The sequence below is a fragment of the Podarcis muralis genome, chromosome 6 (assembly GCF_964188315.1).
Source record: "Podarcis muralis chromosome 6, rPodMur119.hap1.1, whole genome shotgun sequence".
NCBI classification, from domain to species: Eukaryota; Metazoa; Chordata; class Lepidosauria; order Squamata; family Lacertidae; genus Podarcis; species Podarcis muralis.
Window position 1 is genome coordinate 100,703,758 of NC_135660.1, and position 24,761 is coordinate 100,728,518.

Below are 24,761 nucleotides of genomic sequence, written 5' to 3' on the forward strand. Positions count from 1 at the left end.
GTCGGACACGACTAAACAACAACAGGTTACTAGGGTTGTGCACAGCCCACCCCTGCCCCAGTCCACAACTTTGGACTGACCCTAAGGGCAGTTTCAGCCTTGATTTGGGTCAAAACTGATTCACAGGAGGGGGAGATGGTTTTTCCCCTTCCTCCTTCCCTTCCCAACCACACATTTAATCTGAGTTCAAAACCCCTAATTAAACATATGGTTGGTAGGGGGACAGGATAAGAGAGAGACACTGGGTCTCATGCTCTCCACAACCACATTGCAGCCTACAGGACTGGCGCCTTCTGTAACCCTCCCTGCAAAGCAGATCCCTGGAGCCAAGGGGATTGAAGCACCTGCTGTTGAGCTGCTGGCGCTCCTCCAGCCCATCACCGAGTCCAGACACTGGTCCAGGGGTTGCACTGGATCTCCTGGTTCAAATGTTACAGAGAACTAGAGCTGGCTATCATCGGTGTACTGATGACACCTCACCCCAAATCTTCTAATAAGCGCCCCAACATTTTCATGCAGGTGTCAAATAGCACTGGGGACATGGTGGTACCCTGCAGCACAATTGCCGCTATTGTCAGCAACCAGCCCAAGACATTTTGCTGCTGTAGGGAAAACACTCTGATGCTGCTCCCACCCCAATGCTGACCCCCCACAAGATCATGGTAATTGACACTAGAGATCAGTAAGAGGATGCTGGGAAGAGACAGCCTCTGGAAAATAGAAACAATAGTTTAAAAGGGGGAGGGCAAATCAGTGCCTGGAAGGCCTTGGGTGTACCTTGGGCTCCATGCCACATGAAATAACAAATTGTTTTGATTACCGTATTTTTCGCCCTATAGGACACACTTTTCCCCCTCCAAAAATGAAGGGGAAATGTGTGTGCATCCTATGGGGTGAATACAGGCTTTCGCTGAAGCCTGGAGAGCGAGAGGGGTCGGTGCACACCGACCCATCTCGCTCTCCAGGCTTCAGGAAGCTCTGCGCAACCCTAGGGAGCCCGGCGCGAAGCTCCACGCAACCCTCTTGCATTCCGAAGCAGCCTGCATTCCGAAGCCTGGGGCGCGCTGAAGAGCGTGCCCGGGCTTCACGCAGCTCTCTGCAAGCCTGGGGAGACCGGCACGGCTCCCTAGGCTTGCGGATAGTAGGCTGTTTTGGGGGCTGGGGTCGGGGGAAGCTCGGGCTTCCCCCCGCCAGCCCCGTGCCTGGGGGGGGGGATAATTTCCCCCCTTTATTCCCCCCCCAAAAAAACTAGGTGCGTCCTATGGGGAGAAAAATACGGTAACTTCTGCAAAATAATTTATGGTACTTAAGTTAAAAACAGAAAGAAAAAGGGGCAAGAATTAACTAAAAAGAGTTTACCAAAAACGATAAAAGAACCATGTTGAGGATGAAGGAAGTCAATTGGAAAAAACAAGAACTGAAATATGGTATGTATATGTGTGTGTGTATGACTTTGTTTTGTATAAGTTTTCATACAATATCATGTTTTATTTGTACTTTTTTGTTTTATGTCTTGTTGCTTGTTTCTCTTTTGATTCAGTATTATTTTCATGTTCAGTTTGACAGGTGTGTGTGTTGTAAATAAACTCAATTAAAAAAAAGAAATAACAAATTGTGAATGATGAATGCAGCTACCACCACAGCTTGCCCAGACCATTGGTACTGGGACCAGGAGGCATGCTGGACTCCCAGGGAGCAGTGAAGGGAAAGCACTTTGTACAATGTCCTGGGAGTAGAAGGTGGCACACCTTCTACGGAAGCGAATAGTGAGTAGCCATTTATTTTTATTTCATGGAATTTGTAAACAGCTCAATTACAAATAAAATCTCTAAGCAGATTTAGTGACTCCTTGTGACATGAATAAAGGCTGATGAGTCGATATATATTAGTAAAAGAAGCAAAGAAGGGAGGTGCTGGGTGTGACTAGAGAGAGATGAAGAAAAAGAGAGAAATCAGAAATGCAGAGTTGGAAGGGGCCCTGAAAATCCAACCCTAGTCCAACCCTAGGACTAGATTGCAAGAATATCCAGCTGTCCCATACTGGATCAAACCTCCAACCTTGGCATTATCAGCACCATGCTCTATCCAGTTGAGCTATCCAGGAGGAGGAGGAAGCGGAGGGGGAGAGTGAGGGTAGATTGTTGTTGCAGGCTCTCTCCCTCCTTCCCCAGGCTGCATCAGGGATACGGACTGCATGTGCATCTGGAATAATTTCTGACCTGCCAGTCAGCAAGATGTCATTCCTGTTATGTTGGAGCCTCTTGGGAAAGGCAGATAAGGAAATGGTGCTCTTGGGCAGTCAGAAGGCAGAACAGAGAACAGAGATTCTGCCTGTGCTGGATGGGGTCCCACTTCCCCTGAAAACACAGGTTCACAGTTTAGGCATGCTCCTGGACTCAGCCCTGAGCCTGGTTGCACAGGTCTCTGCAGTGGCCAGGAGTACATTTGCACACTTACAGCTAGTGTGCCAGCTGTGTCCATTCCTTGAAATGACTGATTTAGCTGCAGTGACCAATGCCTCAGTTACATCCCATTTGGATTAAATACTTTACATGGGTATTACTCTATACTCCACCTTTGAAAAGGGCTCAGAAACTTCAACTGCCTCAAAGAGCTGCAGCCAGATTGCTGACGACTCCCTTGTTAAAACAGCACCACTGGCTACCAGTCTATTTCCAGGCACAATTCAAAGTACAGCTTATGACCTATGAGCCCTACAAGGCTTAGGTCCAAGCTATCTGCAAGACCATATTCTTTCATATGAACCTGCCTGCATTTTGATAATGCTTTATTATATAAATAAAACAAAACTAATACTTAGAATTTCTCCGCTCTTGTATCTCTATGGAAAAGGATGAGAATAACAAAAAGTTTGGAGAACAGCAGTTTCTTGGGACTGTGTGTGTGTGTGTGTGTGAGAGAGAGAGAGAGATCTACTCCTTCTACCTGTTAGTGGGGAACCTTCAGAACTCTTCATTGGCACAACAGCCAGCAGTAGGGGCAACAGCAAGGTCTAAGTCTTCAATGCTATACCAACTTACTTAGCACAGTAAGTATCGTTGAACTCAGTGGACTTTTTTTTTGAACAGACATGCATAGGCTTGTACTGTATGTCTAGCAAAAAGTCTCAGAACAGGTTCTTCATATTACTATGTTGCTACTGGGGGTTGATTCAAATCAGTTTTTTAAAAAAGTATTATTGTTTCTTGGCTCCTTATAATGCATATGACACCCACTGCTACTTGTATTGATACCGCTACTTCTGACCTTTATTTCTGTGATTTCTTGGACTGGCTTTACAAACTTCGAGATACTATGTTTTGCTAGGGCTGCCATACGTTCGGATTTTCCTGGACATGTTCCTGGAGAAAGGTGGAGTTGATATCCGGTGTGTGTGTGTGTGTGTGTGTGTGTGGAGAATATCCAAAAGGTGGTGCTTTGTCCTAGAGCTTAGGCAAGTTATTTTTTTTAAAAAAGGTTTTCTAAAACAACTTTTGGGGTGTCCTGGTTTTTACTTTGTGAAATATGGCAACCCTATGTTTTGCTGCTGTTCTTCATCTTCTGTGTTTGGATGGGGAGTGTCTTTGCTCCTGCAAAACTGGTTTGAAACACTGTTTTTCACTTTTCACATCCCATCTTTGACCTTACAGTGGATCCATGGAAAAGTTGAATCTTCCATTTTATTCTCACTGGCTGAGAATATGAGAGTATTAAGAACAGTCATACTTAAACAAAATGTTTATACACTACTTCTCAGGGTTTATAACATGGTATTTCATACAATATGCCAAATGAGCAGCAATTGCATTTAAAAAATAATAATCTAATGTTGCCTACAAAAACCAAGAGGCTACAATGTGGATCAAGCCTGGGTTTGTCCTCAAATGAAATTCAAGTTCTGAAAGTTCCTTCACAGGAAAAATTTCTTAGAAATTTTAATAAAACAAATAAATGAAATACTTTCATAGAATCATAAAACCTCCAAGGAATAATAGTCTACCACCTCCCAAGGGAGCCCGTTCCACTGTCGAACAGCTCTTACCATCAGAAAGTTCTTCCTGATGTTAGTCAGAATCTCCTTTCTTGTAACTTAAAGCCATTTGAATGAATGAATCTTTATTTGCCATAGCAACAAAAGAGCAACGCAATATACAAAGAACAGAAATAAAAAGTTGATTACAGTGGTACCTTGGGATGCGAACGGGGTCCGTTCCGGAGCCCCGTTCACATCCTGAATAGAATGTGTTTTGTGGCTTCCGCGCGTGATGTCATTTTGAGTGTCTGCGCATGCGGCGAAACCTGGACGTAACACGCTCCGTTACTTCTGGGTTGCCGCAGAGCTCAAACCGAAAGTGCTCAACCTGAAGCACACTCAACCCGAGGTATGACTGTATATAAAACACACTTTAGGATCCTGAATCAGCAGTCAAATAGCCATTGGTTTGGGTCCTAGACTCCAGAGCAGGAGAAAACAAATCTTGTTCCATCTTCCACGTGACAGCCCTTTGAATACTGGAAGAAGGCTATCATATCTCCTCTCAGTCTGCTCTTATCCAGGCAACTATACCCAACTCCCTCAAAAGTTCTTCATAAAGCTTGGTTTCCAGTCCCTTTATCAAAGTTTGTAAAATTATTAGCACTTACTAACTTCTATTAAGCGTATTCATACACTTTCTGTGATCACAAGATGCAAGACAAAGGTCAAAGTTTAAAAAAGTTATTGTCCCATAACCTGAGGCACAATTTTATAGACTTGTGTGTCATTGCCTCAACTTTGATGGCCTGGGACTTGGGGTCGGACTTGGAGCCAGAGGAGTCTCAGTCCGCACCGCATCAACACTGCATCGAAGGTGCTCAACACCCGGTAGAAGTAAGAACTGACCACCAGTTCTTACTTGGAGTACCTTCAGACCACCCGTAAGTTGAACCAGCGGCAGATGTGGTGGGCGCTGCTCTTCTCCCAGTTCCAGATCTGCTACATCCCTAGCTCCCAAAACCAGAAGGCAGACGCGCTGTCTCGGAAACCAGAGGACATTGCGGAGACGGTGCAGCAGGCGGAGCCAACAATGATCGTACCTCCAGCTGAATTCCTGACTACCCAGGAGACCAAGTCACTGCAGGATCAAGTGCAGGAGCAGCAACGAATCGACGTGTGGACTCAGGAACGCATTTGGGAATTGGCCAGCAGAGCATGCCCTCATATCCAGAACTGGTTCTGCACCAGGGTTTACTGATGCACCAAGGTAGGTTGTACATCCCAGCGGGACCATTGCGGGCCAAGGTACTCTAGATGGCTCATGATGCCCCGGCAGCTGGGCACTTCAGGAGACATCGGACCACCCACCTGGTAAGTCGGGAATTCTGGTGGCCCCACTTGAAGGCCGATGTGGCGCGGTACATTGGGGGTTGCAACGTCTGCCAGTGGGCCAAGGGATCGACCGGGAGACCTCCTGGGTTGCTTCAGCCACTGCCAGTCCCGCCTCATCCGTGGCACACGGTTTTGTTGGACTTCGTGTTGAACTTACCCCCGTCTCGTCAGTGTACCTGCCTCCTGGTATTTGTGGATCATTTCACTAATGATCCGTGCTCGTCTCTGCCCTCAGCCAAGGAGAAGGCGTGACTGTACCTGCAGCATATTTTCCACCTGCATGGCGTACCGGAACGCTTGATCTCTGATCGTGGTGCTCAGTTCACCTTCCCATTTCTGGCACAGCCTACACCAGGCTCTCGGGACAGAGGTCTGTCTATCATCGGTCTACCACCCGCAGACTGACGGACAGGCCGAACGTGGTATTAGAGCAGTACCTCCAGTGCTACTGCAGTTTCCACCAGGATGATTGGGTCGACTATCTGGCGTTGGCCGAGTTCGTCTATAACAATGCAGTGAACGCTTCCACCCAACAGACCCTGTTCCAGGCCAACTATGGGTACCACCAGTGTTTGTTCCCAAGCATGCTGCCGGCGCCTGCGGTTCCTGCAGTGACGAACTGGCTACAGGAGCTCTAATCCCAGCAGCAACTTCTAATGGAGCAACTAGGCCAGGCCAAGAACACCTATAAGACCCAGATTGACCGCCACCATCAGCAGGGGCCAGAACTCGATGTCTGCGATCGGGTGTGGCTCTCCACCTGTCACCTGCACTACTCTTGGCGCTCGTAGAAGCTGGATGCCCGGTTCACGGGTCCATTCCCCATCACTGCCCAGGTGTCGCCTGTGGCGTATCGCCTCTGGTTACCTTCAACGCTCAAGGTTCACCCAGTATTCCATCAGTCGCTGCTCTGTCCAGTCACCCCACCTGATGAGTTTCACCCACACCGTCTGAGGCCTCAGCCAGTGTCGGTGCAGGGGGAGCCGGAATTTGAGGTGGAACGTATCCTCGATTCCCAGTCCCGCAGAGGAAAGCTCCAGTACCTCATCGACTGGAAGGGATATGGGGCAGAGGACCGTTCTTGGGAACCAGCGGACAACGTTCACGCACCTGACTGCCTCCAGGCCTTCCACACTGCTTACCCCAGCAAGCCGGGCCTGGACCCTCGGCCGGAGGGGGGGCTTGGGAGGGGGGATGGTGTGGTGGCCTGGGACTCAGGGTTGGACTCGGAGCCAGAGGAGTCTCAGTCCGCACCGGATCCTTTGCCTCAGGTGGCAGCTGAACCTAGTCTGGGGTCTGATTCTGGAGAGCCCCAGTCTGCACAGGTTCCCCTGCAACAAGCACCAGCTGGGCAGAGTCAGGGGCCTGAGCCTGCCCTGGCTCCAGATGCGGGGATTACCTTGTTGCCTTCAGCTGGGCAATCACTTACAGCTGCTCCACCACCAGTTGGATCAGAAGAGGCTGAGGCGGCCTCTGGATCTAGTACCCACTGACATCTCCCGAGCTGCAGAGACTGAGGTCTGAGAGGAGAGACCTGAGTACTCGCAGGAGCAGTGCTCTCCTTCGGGCGAGACAAGGAGGTGAGTCACTGGGGGATCAGGACTGGCCGTTACCCTTACAGAGATAAAAGGCTGCTGGACCCTGCCCCAGGTTGCGGGAGCAATGCTGCTGTTTGCCAGAACCTGCCTGTGATCCTGTGCCTGACCTTGCCTGGTTTCCTGCCTTGTGTCCTGCCTTGGCCCTGTCAGACTGACTCCTCACGGAACCCTTGGATTCGGGACCGGACCTGGACCGTGTTACTCGGTTACTCCTGGGCCCAGCACATCAACAAGATGTATTACAATGCACATACATGCTTACTACTTTTCTCTTCTTTTTTTACACAAACTACCTGCACTTTTGAAAACAAGATCAATTTATGGACATATCCCAATACTTATTTACTGTAACATGTTCATCTGAAATATCTTAATTGAAATGCTAATCATTTCATAGGGATGCCACCACTGTGGTCTAAACCACTGAGCCTAGGGCTTGCTGATCAGAAGGTTGGTGGTTCGAATCCCTGCAATGGGGTGAGCTCCTGTTGCTTGGTCCCAGCTCCTGCCAACCTAGCAGCTCAAAAACACATCAAGTGCAAGTAGATAAATAGGTACTGCTCCAGCAGGAAGGTAAACGGCGTTTTCTGTGCGCTGCTCTGGTTCTCCAGAAGCGGCTTAATCATGCTGGCCACATGACCCGGAAGCTGTCTGCGGACAAACGCCGGCTCCCTCGGCCAGTAAAACAAGATGAGCACTGTAACTCCAGAGTTGTCCGCGACTGGACTTAACAGTCAGGGGTCCCTTTACTTTTACAGTGGAACCTCGGGTTGCGAATGTGATCTGTGTGGGATGCACGTTCGCAACCCGCAGTGTTTGCAACCCGCAGCACCACATCTGCGCACGCGTGGTTTGCGATTTAGCGCTTCTTTGCATGTGCCGAAACCTGGAAGTAACCTGTTCTGGTATTTCCGGGTTTGGCGTGGCACGCAACCCGAAAACACATAACCTGAAGCATCTGTAACCCGAGTTACCACTGTACTCATTTCATAAAATGTTTTCTTTGAATGGGGCTGTTATTTACTTTTCTAGTTTTCAGAACACTTTTGCAGACAGATTACTATTCTGAATGTTACACAACTGTTTGACATTCAGCATTCAGCTTCATGTTACAAGATGACAGCGTAATACCAAGAGATATGGATCTCAGAATTATGCCTCCTGACTACCACTACTTGTCTTGTGGACACTGAAAGATGGAATAGTCTTTCAAGGACTACTAAATAACAGCTGACCTTTTAATCTGGCCCGATAGCTATAGAGTTTTAATTCTCTATGGGAGTTGTAAGGCATGCTTAAATCAAACCTCTTCCATTGAAATCAATGGGGCTTAAAAGCATTTCATTTTTGTTCAATCAGGATTAGATGAGCCTTTTGGTCCCTTCCAATTCTACAATTCTATGAAATCTGAATAGATTAATTTAAAATAAGAGAGGAAAGTTAATCTGCACTTAAAAGATGGTCAGATTTCATAGATCACTGAATCCATGGTTGTAGCCTGCTGTTAAGTCTCTCTCAGGAGGGTATACTGCCATAGCAATGCTACAAGAGCTAAGCTCTTGGCTGCACAAGTCTTTAGGCTATGGGAAATATTTGGGAGAATTTTATGTGCCTGGTGCACTCCCACCAGAATACATATCCAAAGTATGTTTCCTAACAATCTTAAATACAAAACATTACTGAAGGGCACCTGCGTGTTACTGGAACCAGGACGCCTGGTGGCCCCTGAACCTGGCTGGGCTCTTTGGCACTTCATGAGGTTACAGAGGGGGCCAAGCAGATCAGAGACGTGGCTGTTTTTCTGGTTTCCTCCCTAGCAAAGCATTGCAGTTGTACAGATACCTGGCACCTGACGGAAGCCTGCGGCCACCATCTCGAGCGTTCAGGAGCAGGCCCCCGTGAATTCCATGGGGATTGAGCTGCCCCACAGGACTGTTCACAAGAAACAAGTGGGGAATAACGATCTACCTCAGGATCTGCTGCCCTGAGGATCCCGCCACCTGAGACGCTCGCCTCAGGTCCCCTTGAACCGGCTCCCCGCCACTGCCGCGCGCCCTCTCTCTCTGGCCACCGAGGCCCAACGGGACAACCTCGCGAGATTCAGCCCACGCGCGGCTTTTGTCGCTCAGGAGGGACTGCGGGAAACCAATAGGAAAGCCCCCACAAAGGCCCTTTGGGGGACCCCCTCCCCTCCTGCGCTTCCCCTCCCCCTCTCGCCCCGACAGGAGCATGCGCGCGCCGGACAGGGGGCGGGCCGCAGAGGCGGTGTCGGCGACGTCGCGCGGGCAGGTGAGGGGAGCGGCGGTTACGGCGAGCAGGGGGGGGGGGAGGGCGCTGTTTCTCTGCCGGGGGGGGGGCTATCTGCGTCCCCCCTCAGCTTCCGGGCCTTGGCGTGATCTGCTAGGCGGCGGCGGCGGCGGCCGGGCGGGGAGCTCCCCGTTTGCCTCCCCTGAGGCTCCTCTTCTCCCCCCCCCCGCTCCCTCTCCTCGGCCCCCTCTCAAAGGCTGCCGTCCTCTACGCCCCAGCCTCAAATGCCATTCATTTCCTATACAGTGGTACCTCGGGTTACATACGCTTCAGGTTAAAGACTCCGCTAACCCAGAAATCGTGCTTCAGGTTAAGAACTTTACTTCAGGATGAGAACAGAAATCGGGCTCCGGCGTCGCGGCGGCAGCGGGAGGCCCTATTAGCTAAAGTGGTGCTTCAGGTTAAGAACAGTTTCAGGTTAAGTACGGACCTCCGGAACGAATCAAGTACTTAACCCGAGGTACCACTGTACTTGGGAGAATATCCAGGTGGGATGGAGAATTATGCAGTCACGACCATAAGCAAGAGAGATGGCCATAACCCTTAGAGCACGTGCAAGATGAAAGTCACTTGATGTAAATAGAGAGCAGGTTCAAATGGACATGTAGAAATGTGGGTGGTGAAGAAACGCACAAATTAGAGTGTAAACGGTTGGCAGCAGGATGGAAAACATCCATGGCATCACAACTTCAGGCGATAGTACATTGCAATCATTGAAACAGGTGCACCTTACTGTATTGCATTTTGTTTTGTGGCCATGTGTCATAGGTTTCGGGCAGGAAATGGACACAGGAGGTAACCTTGTCATGATTTCGGTTCCCTTTCAGGCAGAGGTATGTGCAGGAATAACACCATGGTTTATTTGTATTCTGCCTTTCCATGTCAATGCTTGTAGCTGGATCTTTGCCTGGTGATTAGAATGTGCAACAGGAAGCTGAAGAACATGATAGAATTGTAGAGTTGGAAGGAACCCTAAGGGCCATCTAGTCTAATTCCTGCAATGCAGGATCTTTTGTTGGAGGCCACATATGCAGATTCTTCTTGCTCTTGGTAAATATTTGTAGCCTGGCATTCTTCTTCTTTGGGGAACTGTACACGTGACCCACTATGTCTTGGCACCTGAGTAACACCTATCCCCTCCAGTACCACTCACAAGGTAGCGCTGTTTCAAAAATATCTTCCAGCAGAACTTTTCTATGGCCATTGAGAATTGCATTTTGTTAACATGGAAGCTTAACAAGTTGTTTACAGAGCAGTGACAGAGATCATCCATGTTTCAGTTGCTTTTTTGGTCAGGGACTGCAGCAACAGAAACATAAGATCTTTGTTTGAGGAGATGACTACAACTAGTTCATAACCTCTTTCAGCCACCTCACAAGGATGAAAGTGTGCTGGCTTCCTCAAGACTTCCCTGAAAACTGGAGAAGTCTCTTCTAATTGCCACCAGCAGACACCAACTCATCTTACACCTCTACCCCTCTTGTCCTAAGGACACCAGAGAGAAAGAGGGCTGATATTCATTCATGGTAATGAATTGACTGCACATCAGGCCCAAAAGTGAATGTTTGTTTCTGTTCAGCAGCAAGACTCAAATCTAACAGTAAAAAAATGACAGAATGTACAGTGGTACCTCTGGATGCGAATGGGGTCCGTCCCGGAGCCCCGTTCGCATCCTGAAGCAAACGCCACCCACGTCTGTGCGGGTCGTGATTCGTCGCTTCCGCGCATGCGTGCGCCGTCATTTTGAGCATCTGTGCGAGCGGCGAAACCCGGAAGTAACACATTCCGTTACTTCTGGGTTGCTGTGGAGCGCAACCTGAAAACGTTCAACCCGAAGCTACTTTAACCCAAGGTATGACTGTATTGCCATTGGATTTGGCACTGCAGAATGGAAAATACATCAGTATTATGGCCAACATTTCTGAGGTTCGGCATAACTTGATAGTCATAGATACGTATTTTCAAATCTAAATATGGGACTTCATGTAGAGCATCCACATCATTACTATTGGAGTGGATAAAGTGTTCATCTGTTCTCCAGCTTTTGTAAGCAACAGTGGCATAGGACATTCAACATTTATATCATTTGGCTAGCACCTGGGGCATTAAGCAGTTGTAAAATTAAGCAGTCTCTAGATGTGCTAGATGACGCGGGTGGCGCTGTGGGTAAAACCACACTGCCTAGGACTTGCCGATCGTATGGTCGGCGGTTCGAATCCCCGCGGCGGGGTGAGCTCCCGCCGTTCGGTCCCAGCTCCTGCCCACCTAGCAGTTCGAAAGCACCCTTAAAGTGCAAGTAGATAAATAGGTACCGCTTTATAGCGGGAAGGTAAACAGCATTCCGTGTGCTGCGCTGGTGCAGGCTTGCCAGAGCAGCGATGTCACACTGGCCACGTGACCCGGAAGTGTCTGCAGACGGCGCCGGCTCCCGGGCTCTAGAGTGAGATGAGCGCACAACCCTAGAGTCTGTCAAGACTGGCCCGTACGGGCAGGGGTACCTTTACCTTTAGATGTGCTTACCATCACCTTGATCATTTTTTTTATGTTCTGCTGATGCTGCAATGTTTGAATATTATGATGAAGCAAATTTCAAAGTTTTTTCCAGTGGATCATGAAACTGGAGTTGCACTGATTAATCTTTACTTTAATCACGTTACACACAGCAATTTGTATTCCTCTGTCATTAGCAACCAGCAAATCTTTGGTCACATCATCCATGCCTATATCATTTATCAGGGAGATGAAAGTTACGTTATTGTCAGGCTCTGATTTCTATAGGTGCTGTATTGAACACATCAAATCTCAGCAGATCAGCTGCATCATATTGTCATGAAGGAGACCCTCAAAGCATACAAATGCAACTTTCTCACCATCATATTCTAGGCTGAATAGGTGTTTTAGATCCAGTGAGGTGCATCGTCAGTTAGACTTTGTCCTAGAAAATGTATTCCTGATGTTCCTTGCTTTGCCATTCTGTGTGATGCTAATGTCTTATGCATCTTGCTGCTCTTGTTTAACCAATTTCTATAAAAGTATTTTACTTTTGTGTAGAGCTCATGGTGATTGGTTGTCAGCTAATCCAAGCCACCGTACACACCACTATTCTGCGTATGTCATATGTCCTTATGATGGAGGGCAAAACAACACAATAACATGTTTTGTTCTACATCCTATGCATTTAGGTCAATGGATTTATTATTTACTGAATTTATATTATGTTGATTTATTAAATTTATATCCTGTCCTTCCGCCTGAAGGATCCCAGGATAGCAGTGGTCTATCCAGACTTTGACTAACATTGTATAATGGCCTATGATTTTTTTAAACAATTAAACAAGCAATTTAAATAAAAAATCATTATTATTTTTATACTTTTGCTGTATAATAGTATTCAAGGGTTTTTGTGCATTGCTTAAAAAGCAATTTGTGGGTGCATTTTGTGAAGCATTCCATTGAGTAGGTACCACTACAGAGAAAGTTGTGCTCTTTGTAGGTGCCTACTGGGCCTCACTACTATGCGAAGGGGTAGCGAAAATTGGGAGGGTATCCATAGCAATTTCTTGCTCTCCACAAGAGTAACAGGTCGTACCACATAGCAGCCCTTTGTGCAAACAGTGTTGACTTGATGCCCAGGGCTCACAGCTCCTGAGTCACCAGATTTGCCACAAATGGGAGACTAGTTGTTTGACACTCTGTGTATGTGCTTCCCTCCATGCCCAGCCCCCTACAATTCTTGCCTATGCCCACTCCTTTCCTACTTGTTGACAACCTCAGAGAAATCCCAAAAGGTTGATAAGGCAGGACTTCCCTTTGCAGGACCCATGCTAATTCTTCCCTAGCCCGAAGCAAAGTTCTTAACCTGAAGCACTATTTCTGGGTTAGCGGAGTCTGTAACCTGAAGCATATGTAACCTGAAGCGTATGTACCCCGAGGTACCACTGTAATGTAATATTTTTTCAAGTGAGGTACCATTAATGTAATAGTTTTCTTTTAAATTCACAATTCATATACCAAGGCCTCTTACTGTGAATATGCACTAATTTCACTATTCCTTAGCCAGCAGTGCAGCCATCTTTTAAAAGTTAAGCAGTTACAGTGGTGCCCCGCAAGACGAATGCCTCGCAAGACGGAAAACCCGCTAGATGAAAGGGTTTTCCGTTTTGGAGGTGCTTCGCAAAACAAATTTCCCTATGGGCTTGCTTCGCAAGACTAAAATGTCTTGCGAGTCTTGCCATTTCCCCCCCCCCGCTTCCCCCCCTTTTTCTAAGCCGCTAAGCCGCTAATAGCCTTTTAGCAGCTCAGCCGCTAAGCCTTTAATAGCCGCTAAATCGCTAATAGCGCTAATCCCCTTAGCCACTAATGGGGTTGCTTCGCAAGATGAAGAAACCGCTAGACGAAGAGAATCGCGGAACGGATTCTCTTCGTCTTGCGAGGCACCACTGTATCTTCTGGGATAAGCAGCAGCAAAAGCTTGTTTTTGTTTTTTTAAAACCTCTAGCTGTGTATCTAGTTCTCTTACACATGCATAAACTGCAAATTAATTGAGTTGCAGGATCCTCCCCTGTCTTTAGTCACGTATACCAGAGCAAACTGCTAAAGCTAGGAGCCATACAAGCACTTGAGAATTGTTTGATAATGTGGGAAAATCTGTGCAGGTTTGCATGATGTGACTGCATACCATGGAGTTTTAATGGATATACCAAGCCTATCAAGAAGATTTGTGTCAGGACCTTGATTTTGTTTTATATTTGTTATTATTATTCTTTGGAAGTGTGAGTATTCATTGTGAAAAGTGTTTGTGATTCTAGTTCAGAAACGTCCAAGTCCCCATTCTTTTGTCATTCAAACTTGAAATTAATTCATAATGAGGTATTTGCTTTCTTGTAAACCAGTAATTGTTCTAAATGCCAGTAATTGTTCTAAAAAGGCCAGTATTTCCACAATTCTGTGAATTAATCATTTTGAAAGAAGACTTAAAAAGTTTAGTCAGTATACATTTTTAATACAAATGATCTCTGTATTGTTGGAGGCTTAGTTTCTGGGTCATATAAACCAAATGTGGATTTGATGCCTCTGCTGTTGCAGAGGGAGTCTGCTACTACTTGGCCTATGGAGACTGAAAGTAGAGGACTTCTCTCTTCCAGCATCAGGTTGGAAGGATTGGGAAGAGAGCTCCATTGCACAGCTTTCTGTTTAACAGTGCTGACAAAAGCCTTACTGAAATCAAGATACAGTGGTGCCCCGCAAGACGAATGCCTCGCAAGACGGAAAACCCGCTAGACGAAAGGGTTTTCCGTTTTGGAGGTGCTTCGCAAAACGAATTTCCCTATGGGCTTGCTTTGCAAGACGAAAATGTCTTGCGAGTCTTGCCATTTCCCCCCCGCTTCCCCCCCTTTTTCTAAGCCGCTAAGCCGCTAATAGCCTTTTAGCAGCTCAGCCGCTAAGCCTTTAATAGCCGCTAAGCTGCTAATAGCGCTAATCCGCTTAGCCGCTAATGGGGTTGCTTCGCAAGACGAAAAAACCGCTAGACGAAGAGAATCGCGGAACGGATTCTTTTCGTCTTGCGAGGCACCACAGTACACTATGTCCACAGCATTCCCCTGATCCACCAAGCTTGTAACTCTATCATGAAAAGAAATGAGATTCGTATGGCATGACTTGTTCTTGAGAAACCCATGCAGGGTCTTGGTAATCACAGCACCCTTTTCTAAGTGTTCACAGACTGACTGTTTATCTGTTCTAGGACCTCCAGTCCTTTTGTACCTTTTGGTGCAGCTCATCAGGCCCTGGTGATTTGAATTCATTTAAAGTAGCTGGGTGTACCGTTACCACATATTTTTGAATTACATTTCACACAGATTTCTAAGGTATTTTCAGATATTTTATTAAAAGTTTCCCTCCCTGTTACAAATTTCAAGATAATATCAAGTTGTACTAGATTTTAACTTTCTAATGATACTTAAAATCCTTACATTCAAACTTTTTATAGTTATATGTGTCATTGCTTTGATGCTATAACAATATATTGGGTCAATTTTAAGGGTTTAGTGTGGAGGCACCTGGATTGGAAACTATTACTTGAAATTTTGGGAAGCCCCCCCCCCCCCCATTTTCCTTTCCTTTCCTTTCCAGGTTCTGTTTACAGTTTCATTTAAGATCTTTCTTTTGGACTAAAGGTAGAAAGGTTTTGGTTTTTTAAATCACTTTATGGACCAAACCCAGACATTAATAACAAATAATGTAACATTTTTAGTTCTGGCATTGTAGCACTTGGAAATAAATTAACGATGTATTTACTGTACCCATGTGATAGGATACTTATTTTAGAGATGGATAACTTGCATGCTACATTTGAACTGGATTAGTTCCTGATGACATTTAAGATTCCCCAGATAATCAAAATATGCTATAAAATAATTGGCCACCATTCTTGGGGTCTTTTTCAAAAGAACAAAACTATCCAACCCTGATGTATAGCAACTGACTACTACACATTCCTCCAAGAAAGAAACTCAGTGAAACCTAAACCCATATTAGGTGAGAAGAATTTGATTGGCTCATCTGGTTTGAGAGTTCACAATTCTTCTACATTATTCCATGACCTGAAAAGGCAACTCTTCAACGTAAAAGGAAACATCCTCATTCTGAATGACCAGTAAATAATAATACAGTGGTACCTCAGGTTAAGTACTTAATTCGTTCCGGAGGTCCGTACTTAACCTGAAACTGTTCTTAACCTGAGGTACCACTTTAGCTAATGGGGCCTCCTGCTGCTGCCGCGCCGCCGGAGCCCGATTTCTGTTCTCATCCTGAAGCAAAGTTCTTAACCTGAAGCACTGTTTCTGGGTTAGCGGAGTCTTTAACCTGAAGCGTATGTAACCTGAAGCGTATGTAACCTGAGGTACTACTGTATTCTATTGGTGGTTCCACCACTTTCTGAAGATTCCTTCTTTTGCAACACCAGTCTCCAAGTGAGCTTGTATGTCCACAAGATGGTGCTCTTGTGCTGGGAAAAGTCCCATTCCAGGTTGATTCTGGTCAAAGCTTGGGAAGATGGAACATCAACTGTTGTTCTGAAACTTCAAGAGGGTATGCCAATGCCTGGACAGATTATGTCCATGGTAATCCTCACTTCTTTCAAAGATGGAATGGTGACAACTGGAATAGTGGGTAGACATATTGGATAACTGCATTGAAAACCTCCAGACAATGAAGTAATTAATTGCTTTTTCTAGAGTGGGTGTAATTGCTTCTGTGAAAGAAGTGAATTTCAAGATAAGTGCTTTTAGAGTCATCAGTCCCGAGTAGTATATGACATGCTTCATTCATGAAATGGTGGGCTGATGGTGGTGGTTTGTGCCTTACTAGAATGATGTCCTGCTTTGTGGAAATTGAAATGGAAACTTTCCCCCCAATATTGTGCTGATTCTAGTTTATGCTAGGCAAGAAAAGTTAATTGAATAATTTTTGTTCAAGGCTTGTTCTATTTCTGAAATATCGGATACTGATAACTAGAAATGGTGACTGCATTCATATCCCAGAAGAGGAAAGGGCTGTCTGTTTAGAACTGTGCCACATTGTTATAATTAACTCTGTTATAAATAATTGTGGATGAAAATTAGTAACTATGAATGTCTTGAAGACTGATTAGAGCACTTAAGGGGAGTCTCTGACTCCCAACCCACATCAGCCTCAATCTGCATTAATGATGAGAGTTGTTGTCCAATAACATTTGTTCTTAGATTAGACTAAGATACAATGGAACAATAAATATTGTTTCAGCATTGTTAATTTTATCTACAATTATTGTGCTGTGTAAAGTTTGTTCCTCTAAATGTTTACTTAGAAGCCTGTCTTACTGAGTTCAGTGGAGGTATTGCCAATTAAAGTGTGCATCAGTAGACCTTTTACTAAAATATGAGTTTCTTTTGTTTTTGCACAATTTCTAAGATCTATATGCTTTTTAAGTATAGTGTTTAATGGTTTTGTTAGTGGCTTCAACTTTCAACTTCTGCTTAGTTTTTCCTGTTTTCAAAAGTATGTATTAATACTTAACTTTGAGTAAACTCCGTTGAGCCCACTAGAGTTTCCCTCTTAGTAGACACATGTATATGTAGCACAGTTAGGTGCTTCAGTATAAAGCATCTTGCACTGTTCTATCTACCTCTTATAAGTGTATACAGGTGCCTCTCAACTTACATGAGGGTTACGTTCTGGAGATAGTACATAAAGCCCAAATCTCTTTTTTAATTCTTCTTCTTCTTCTTCTTCTTCTTCTTTTTTGCCAAGCGCTTAAAACTGAATCCACACAAGTTAAATGTACATGAGTTGCGAATTACCTGTATTTGTAATTTGTAATTATTGTTGGTCCTGAGAGTGTTACTTGTTTAGAACTCCAGAACATGGGCCACATTTCTGTGGAATCTTGGAGTTTTGTAGCAGTTTGATTAAATTATTTTAAAGCACTACTTCAACCATTATTTCACTTATTCTGAAAGAGAAAACATTCATCAGAGGTTTTAATCCCCCCTCTCAGAACTGCTACTTCTTCACTGGGAAAATCAGGAAGTTCTCATGGCGAGGGAATCCTGTGTGTTCCAATTTGTATCCTTTCTTTGCCTCATCACTCAAGGGCATCCTGATCAAATTTGCAGATGACACCAAACTGGGAGGGGTGGCTAACACCCCAGACGACAGGATCACACTTCAAAACGACCTTGACAGATTAGAGAACTGGGCCAAAACAAACAAGATGAATTTTAACAGGGAGAAATGTAAAGTATTGCACTTGGGCAAAAAAATTGAGAGGCACAAATACAAGATGGGTGACACCTGGCTTGAGAGCAGTACATGTGAAAAGGATCTAGGAGTCTTGGTTGACCACAAACTTGACATGAGCCAACAGTGTAACGCGGCAGCTAAAAAAGCCAATGCAATTCTGGGCTGCATCAATAGGAGTATAGCATCTAGATCAAGGGAAGTAATAGTGCCACTGTATTCTGCTCTGGTCAGACCTCACCTGGAGTACTGTGTCCAGTTCTGGGCACCACAGTTTAAGAAGGACACTGACAAACTGGAACGTGTCCAGAGGAGGGCAACCAAAATGGTCAAAGGCCTGGAAACGATGCCTTATGAGGAACGGCTAAGGGAGCTGGGCATGTTTAGCCTGGAGAAGAGGAGGTTAAGGGGTGATATGATAGCCATGTTCAAATATATAAAAGGATGTCACATAGAGGAGGGAGAAAGGTTGTTTTCTGCTGCTCCAGAGAAGCGGACACGGAGCAATGGATCCAAACTACAAGAAAGAAGATTCCAACTAAACATTAGGAAGAACTTCCTGACAGTAAGAGCTGTTCGACAGTGGAATTTGCTGCCAAGGAGTGTGGTGGAGTCTCCGTCTTTGGAGGTCTTTAAGCAGAGGCTTGACAACCATATGTCAGGAGTGCTCTGATGGTGTTTCCTGCTTGGCAGGGGGTTGGACTCGATGGCCCTTGTGGTCTCTTCCAACTCTATGATTCTATGATTCTATGATAGTACATGTTCATTCAGCCATAGCACTCTACTGCTCTGTGTACACTGGGTTGAGTAGCTTTTAATTTATGAACTGGGAAACTAGAATTCCTTAATGAGAAATCAGTAGTAGCTGGAAGTTTATTCACCATTACTTAGGAACAAATTAAAAGCAAAACTGGATCAGACCAAAGCATCTTCCCTTGAAATGCAGAAATGCAGCAGACTGTTGGGGATATTATAAAAGCATCTTATAATCATGCAACATCACAAGCCTCGTTAAAATCCCAAATATCTCTAAATTCTGCCATGCACTCAATCCGATGCAACTAAAAAATATCTGGTGAGATATGGCATATTGATGCTGAAGGATAGGACAATTCCATGTCCAGGCTCTGCACCCCCCACCTTGCCTGAGTGGTTGCCTTTTGTTGTCTTGGGAGGAGGAAAACTTCTCATATTGTACTGAGTAGCAGCCCTCCCAAGAGGGCTAGGGGCAGCTGTGGAGGTTTGGCCCTAACTCTGCATATGCAAATGTGAGATGCCATTGGATCATTCATTGTAGGTGGTATTTCTGCTGGATGTGGGCAGTGCTACATAGGATTAAGTGGGATTTGTTGCTGAAACATGGCTGTGAGAAGCATCTGTAGTGTAGTCATGCAGACTTGAAAGTGGGTGGTGCCATGCCTGCCAGTGTAGTTGTACAAGATGACAGCAGAAAGCTGCCCAAGTTTTATCAGATGTGTAGTGCAGATGGCACTATAGTAATGTATTACTGTGCCACAACTTTAGACTCCACATAATTTTTCCTTAAGCTACCTCTGAGATCCTTTATTTACTTGAATGTATGACTCTTCTTTTCAAGCAAGTACAGTTTTCTTCCTCTTGTTGAATAGTGATTAAAAAATCTTTTTGTTTTTTAAAGGAAACTGAAATGACTGATTAATTGAATGTTCATGTTTGAGTAAGGCTCTTGCATGGATATAAGTTTCTTAATAATGTTTAGCTTTTACCATCATTGAAAAATTCTACAGGTATCCTATTCAGCAGTTGCACCTTATCTAAATTCATTGCAAAAGTACCATATTTCTTACTAGAAGAGTTTGGATTCTGTCTCCGGAAATAATTAGCTTAATTTCCTACCCTACAGGTCATGTGTTGGCGTAAGTTCAGAAGTTATTAATGTGAGTTTTGTGTAAATTTTCTTAAACTTCGCCTTTCCTAAGTATATGTATCATGTACAGAATCCTCATTTTTCCTCTGTCATCTGGTTTTGTGAAGCTGACCTTTTGGAACTTAATACATGTGCTCCAAATTGTAAATGTTAAACAGGATCATGTAATTTTGAACTGCAGAAATGCTGGTGAGTGCCTGTGAAAACTGTTAGAGTGAAGGGCTTATCCACACTTTCCTTTCCTTTGCTCTTTCCAAGCATGGTCTGTGTTTTAAAGCTCCATGTCCAAGAGTGCCCTTTTTTTGCTTTGGATATTTCACTGTAAAAATCCACTCTTTAAAGCTCAGTTGGAGCAAACCATAATATATGCTCTGATTGAACACTAAAAAGTAGGTTTTCATGGGGAAAGCTTTAGGACAAAAAATAAATAAAAATAACGCTCAGACACAGAGCTTTTCAGCACGGACCTGTGCCTGGAAAGAGCAGGGCAAAGATTCGATGCGAATAAGCCCTATGTGTCCATCAGTGTTAGAAACTCAGCTAATTGCCAAATGAAACCTTAAGCCTAGATAATGGTTGCCACAACAGAATGTCTAGACACCATTCCAGGTCTGATTCATTTTATTTCTATACTGCTTTATATTTTAAAGAAAAAATCTCAAAATGGTTTACAACACATTTATACATCAAGTAAAACAATCCAGAATAAAACAAATTCAAGCTTCAAGGAAAATATTTTAGACCCTTCTCTAAGTCAGTGTTTCCCAACCGGTGTTCCGCGGCACACTAGTGTGCCGCGAGACGTTGCCTGGTGTGCCGCGAGATGTTGCCTGGAGGGAGTCGGGCGAGTCGGGCGGCGAGAGGCGGGGCGGCGGGCAGCTCGTAGAGGAAGCGCGACGCCCCGGGAGCAGCCATGGCCCCCCGGCCCCGACTGCCACTCTCTGCGCCCTCCGCGCCCCGGGCCAGCCCATAGGAGAGCCGGGCGCCGACGACGGAGGAGGCCGGCCGCGGGAAAGGGGCCACTTCCCCTTTAAATGCCGCTCCGGGCGGGGGAGGGAAGCGGCCCTCCGCCGCGCCGCTCTGCGCCTGCGCCACAGGCCCCGGGGAAGAGCGCTTCGCAGGACTCGCGGGCCAGGCGGAGCCACCTCGAGCGCCACCCAAGCGGGCGTCTCTATAGCGACGGACCCGCCCTTTCCGCTGCCCTCCCGCGCTGCTCTGGCTCCGCCTAGCGGCCCGGGGAGGAGCCGCGCAGCCTGTTGCTGCCGCCCCCGCGGAGCCTGAGGCGAAACGCGCAGGGGCCGCCGCCGCGCCGAAGCCTCCCTTCCGGAGTCCCCTCGGGGCCATTGGGCGGGGCTGTCGCCTCCTGGACGCCGCAGCCCCGAGCTCGTGGATGTAAACCGAGAGATGGACTTGCTTGGGAGGAAGTTCCGTTGTACCAGCGGGAGTTATTTCCTAGTAAATATGAAACACTTGGGGATATCAGGTTGAGACTGAGGGGAGCGTGGCTGGTAGCCCGAAACATCCGGAGGGCGCAGGGCTGGCGAAGGCTGGGGGAGCAGGAGACTTCGACAGTCTTTTCAGTATGTTACAACATACTGCTGGAGCAAGTTAACATATTTTGTTACCTTGTGCATTAAAAGGACCGTATGTAAGAATATAAGTGGGTTTGCTTCGTTCCATAGGATTCACACCTCAGAGTGCAATGGCAGGCAGATCTTAGAGCCAGCTTCTGTCTATGTATCTGAAACCTGTTCTGCCCCCTCCCCCACACTTGGTGCCATTTTCATCTACACATGCAGCAGAGTAAGTTGACCCAGAATAGTACCAATTCAGATGGCAGATGGGAGAATGACAGTGCTGAATGCTTTCCCATGTAGAACAGTCCCTGCAAATAAAAACCTAGCATATTTGGAAGAGGGGTGCTAGCCTAACCATTACCTTCTATGCTGTTACTATTTTTTTATTTTTTTTTACATAAGTAAAAAGTGACCTTTCCCCATCTGGCATGGTGGTGTGCCTCGAGATTTTTTTCATGAAACAAGTGTGCCTTTGCCCAAAAAATGTTGGGAAACACTGCTCTAAGTTACATTTTGCTTTCCTGATATTTATTTACCTACTTAATTTATATAGCTGCCCCATAGCAGAAGTACTCTAGGAAGGCTGTGTAGGTTAAGAGTGTTGGGACTAAAACCTGGGAGATCAGGGTTCAAATCTCCACTTTCCATAGGTAATGTTCACAGCTGAGTGGAAATTGTTGGATGCTCTGCCCACCTTCTCTTCTGTGTCAGCAAGCAGTAGAAAACAAAGAAAACCAAAGCAATTGATTAATCACCGTAATCCTCTCAGTTTACTTTTATAAACTTCAGGTTAATCAAAATTAATGCTGGGTCTCTTCTAAATAGGAAGGTAGCTGGTTACCTTCCAGTTTACTAAAAATCTCACTTAAAAGATTTGTGGAGGGGGCTACTAATTGAAAATTACCTTTAGCTATCAAGTGCTGCTGTTCTGCATGGTGTGTGTTAAGGTTGTGTGACAGTTTGTTTGGTCCTGCCTACTTCTGGAATTCTCCTTCTTTCCCACTTTCCATGGGAAGATGCAGACCATCAAAAAAACTTACCATCCCTGCTTTAGGAAGGATTATTTTTGGTTCAAATACAACTTAACTTTCTAAGCCACTAGTTGAATAGCTTGATCTTATTTATTTTGACTAGATACCAGGGAAGCAGGGAGCCCATGTATGTAATCCACCAACCCCCCATCCCTCTGTGTACTTTTCCATGGTCAACTCATGGCTGAATTTATCTTCATTAGCAGGGTTCATAACTTAAAATTTTTCCAAAGAAGCAAGAGTGCTTTAGTTAAAAATATATCTGGCAATAGCCACAAAAGTCATGAATGTACCAATCAGCTTCCAAATGGTAAATGAACCCTTTTAATGAAACTTAGGGAAGAACGTCTGTGGGGGCAGACACTCACCACAGTCATGTGTAAAGCTGTAGTTTGTGCTGAACCCACCAGGAAAGCTAAGGGCCAATGTGAAAAGCAGGAAACGTTATTGCAATGAGCTGCTGTGCCAATTTGGAACAGCAACAGAGAATGTAAAAATATTTCCATCCCTAGTGCACAAAACTTAAGATTTCAGAGTAAATATAAAGATGAAAATGGACTTTTACTAACATAATTACTACTACTATTACACAAAATTATTATACTTGAGTTTATTTATTAAACAATTTGTATATTATACATAGATAAACATGTGTACACATGTGATAATAGTGATATCATGATAGTACAGTCTAATACTTAAATGATTAAGTACTTAACAAGGAAAAACCCCAGTAAGAAATAAACGGTACCTAATATTTAATTTATAAACTTATTATAATATTTGATATTTGGTTTAACCAATACATAACAGCCTCTCAATTTTTCATTGAATTGATCACTGAGTCTGCTCTCTCTTCTAGTGACTAAATTAATCAATTTTATCATTTGAACACTCCACCCTCAACCAATACTCTAGATATCCAATCACCCAGTTCTGAAAAACTGGATTCCCCCCCCCCCCCCGTTATAACTGATTGCCATACATGAAGCTTTTAATAAATGTATTAGAATATCTATCTTTGGCATAGCCAGGTTAGATAGCAAGTGAGCTCACCGGCAGGACATCTCCGATTACCTCCATTTCTTTAATTACCGCCATCTAAAAGGCTCTGGTTTTCATTCATGTCATATATACACCCTTGTGCAAATTAATTGAAACAAACAATGTAGTTTATTGTATAAAACTCAAATATACATGTACAAAACTCACATATACAGTAAGGGGGGAAAGTATTTGGTCCCCTGCTCAATTTGCCCGTTGGCCCTCTGTCGAAGAAATGACCAGTCCATAATTTTAATGGTAGGTTTATTGTAGCTGTGAGAGACAGAATAACAACAGGAAAACCTCAAGAAACCCAGAAGACAAAAGTCAGAGATTGATGGGCATTATAATGGGTAAGTATTTGATCCCTTTGCAAAAGATGACTTAGTACTTGGGGGCAAAATCCTTGTTGGCGATTACAGAGGTCAGGTGTTTCTTGTAGGTGGCCACCAGGGTTGCAAACACCTCAGGAGGTATTTTGTCCCACTCCTCTCTGCAGTTCCTGATGCAATATCCCAGCTGCTTTCAGGATACCTCTTTTCCAGCTCTGGAATAACTCTCTTTCGTAGAACCTCAGTATATTGCGGCAAGCGCATAATTCCTTCTGTTGGCTACAGGCTTCTGACACCATAATGATCAACTGGCATTCGTGTGTTTTTTGAGTACAGGATTATGAGTAAGATAGAAAACATTCTTTGTTTCAGTTAATTTGCACAAGGGTGTACCTGCACTTCTGTTGTTCCATCTTCAACATAGATTGTTTGAACCTCTCTGAATAGAGCTGAGCTCTAGGAAGGTTAAGTACCAGCAAAGAATTAATTAACAAAAATAACTAATGCTGATTGTTTGGTGTGGGACATTTTGCCATGACCGTTTCCAAGTGTGCAGACTTGGTGCATTAATTGTAGATTTCATTATAAGACAAACATCCTACTTCTCAGTTACTCCCCCTCTGGTTGCATTATTAACTTTTTGTTCCTCCTTGTCCTGAGGGTTCTTGGTGGTTTATAGAGTTGAGAATTCTTGCTTAAACATTGAGAAAAACCTGTTTACCCTCCTTACTGAACAAATGGTTTAAAGCTGACTACATAAAGTATTTTAAATGTACGTTATATCATTTTTCTGGTCTGCAATCTTCCAAAGTGGTGTACA

The 24,761-nt window shown here is 45.0% G+C and overlaps 1 protein-coding gene across 18 annotated transcripts in view; it reads left to right on the forward strand.

Annotated features, from left to right (window-relative positions):
* The first annotated feature begins 9,152 nt into the window (after positions 1-9,152).
* Positions 9,153-24,761, forward strand: part of CCDC91 (coiled-coil domain containing 91) — a 143,253-nt gene continuing 127,644 nt past the window's right edge. For 5 of the 18 annotated variants that reach the window (XM_077930836.1, XM_077930840.1, XM_077930842.1 and 2 more), the window contains exon 1: positions 16,214-16,362. In XM_077930836.1, the coding sequence (XP_077786962.1) occupies positions 16,266-16,362 (97 nt within the window). In that variant the 5' untranslated portion in view covers positions 16,214-16,265. Of the gene's footprint in view, positions 9,256-10,041; positions 10,107-13,695; positions 15,141-16,167; positions 16,363-19,933; positions 19,968-24,761 lie in introns of those variants that run through there. The other 13 variants (XM_077930837.1, XM_077930841.1, XM_077930851.1 and 10 more) reach the window with 10 other exon arrangements.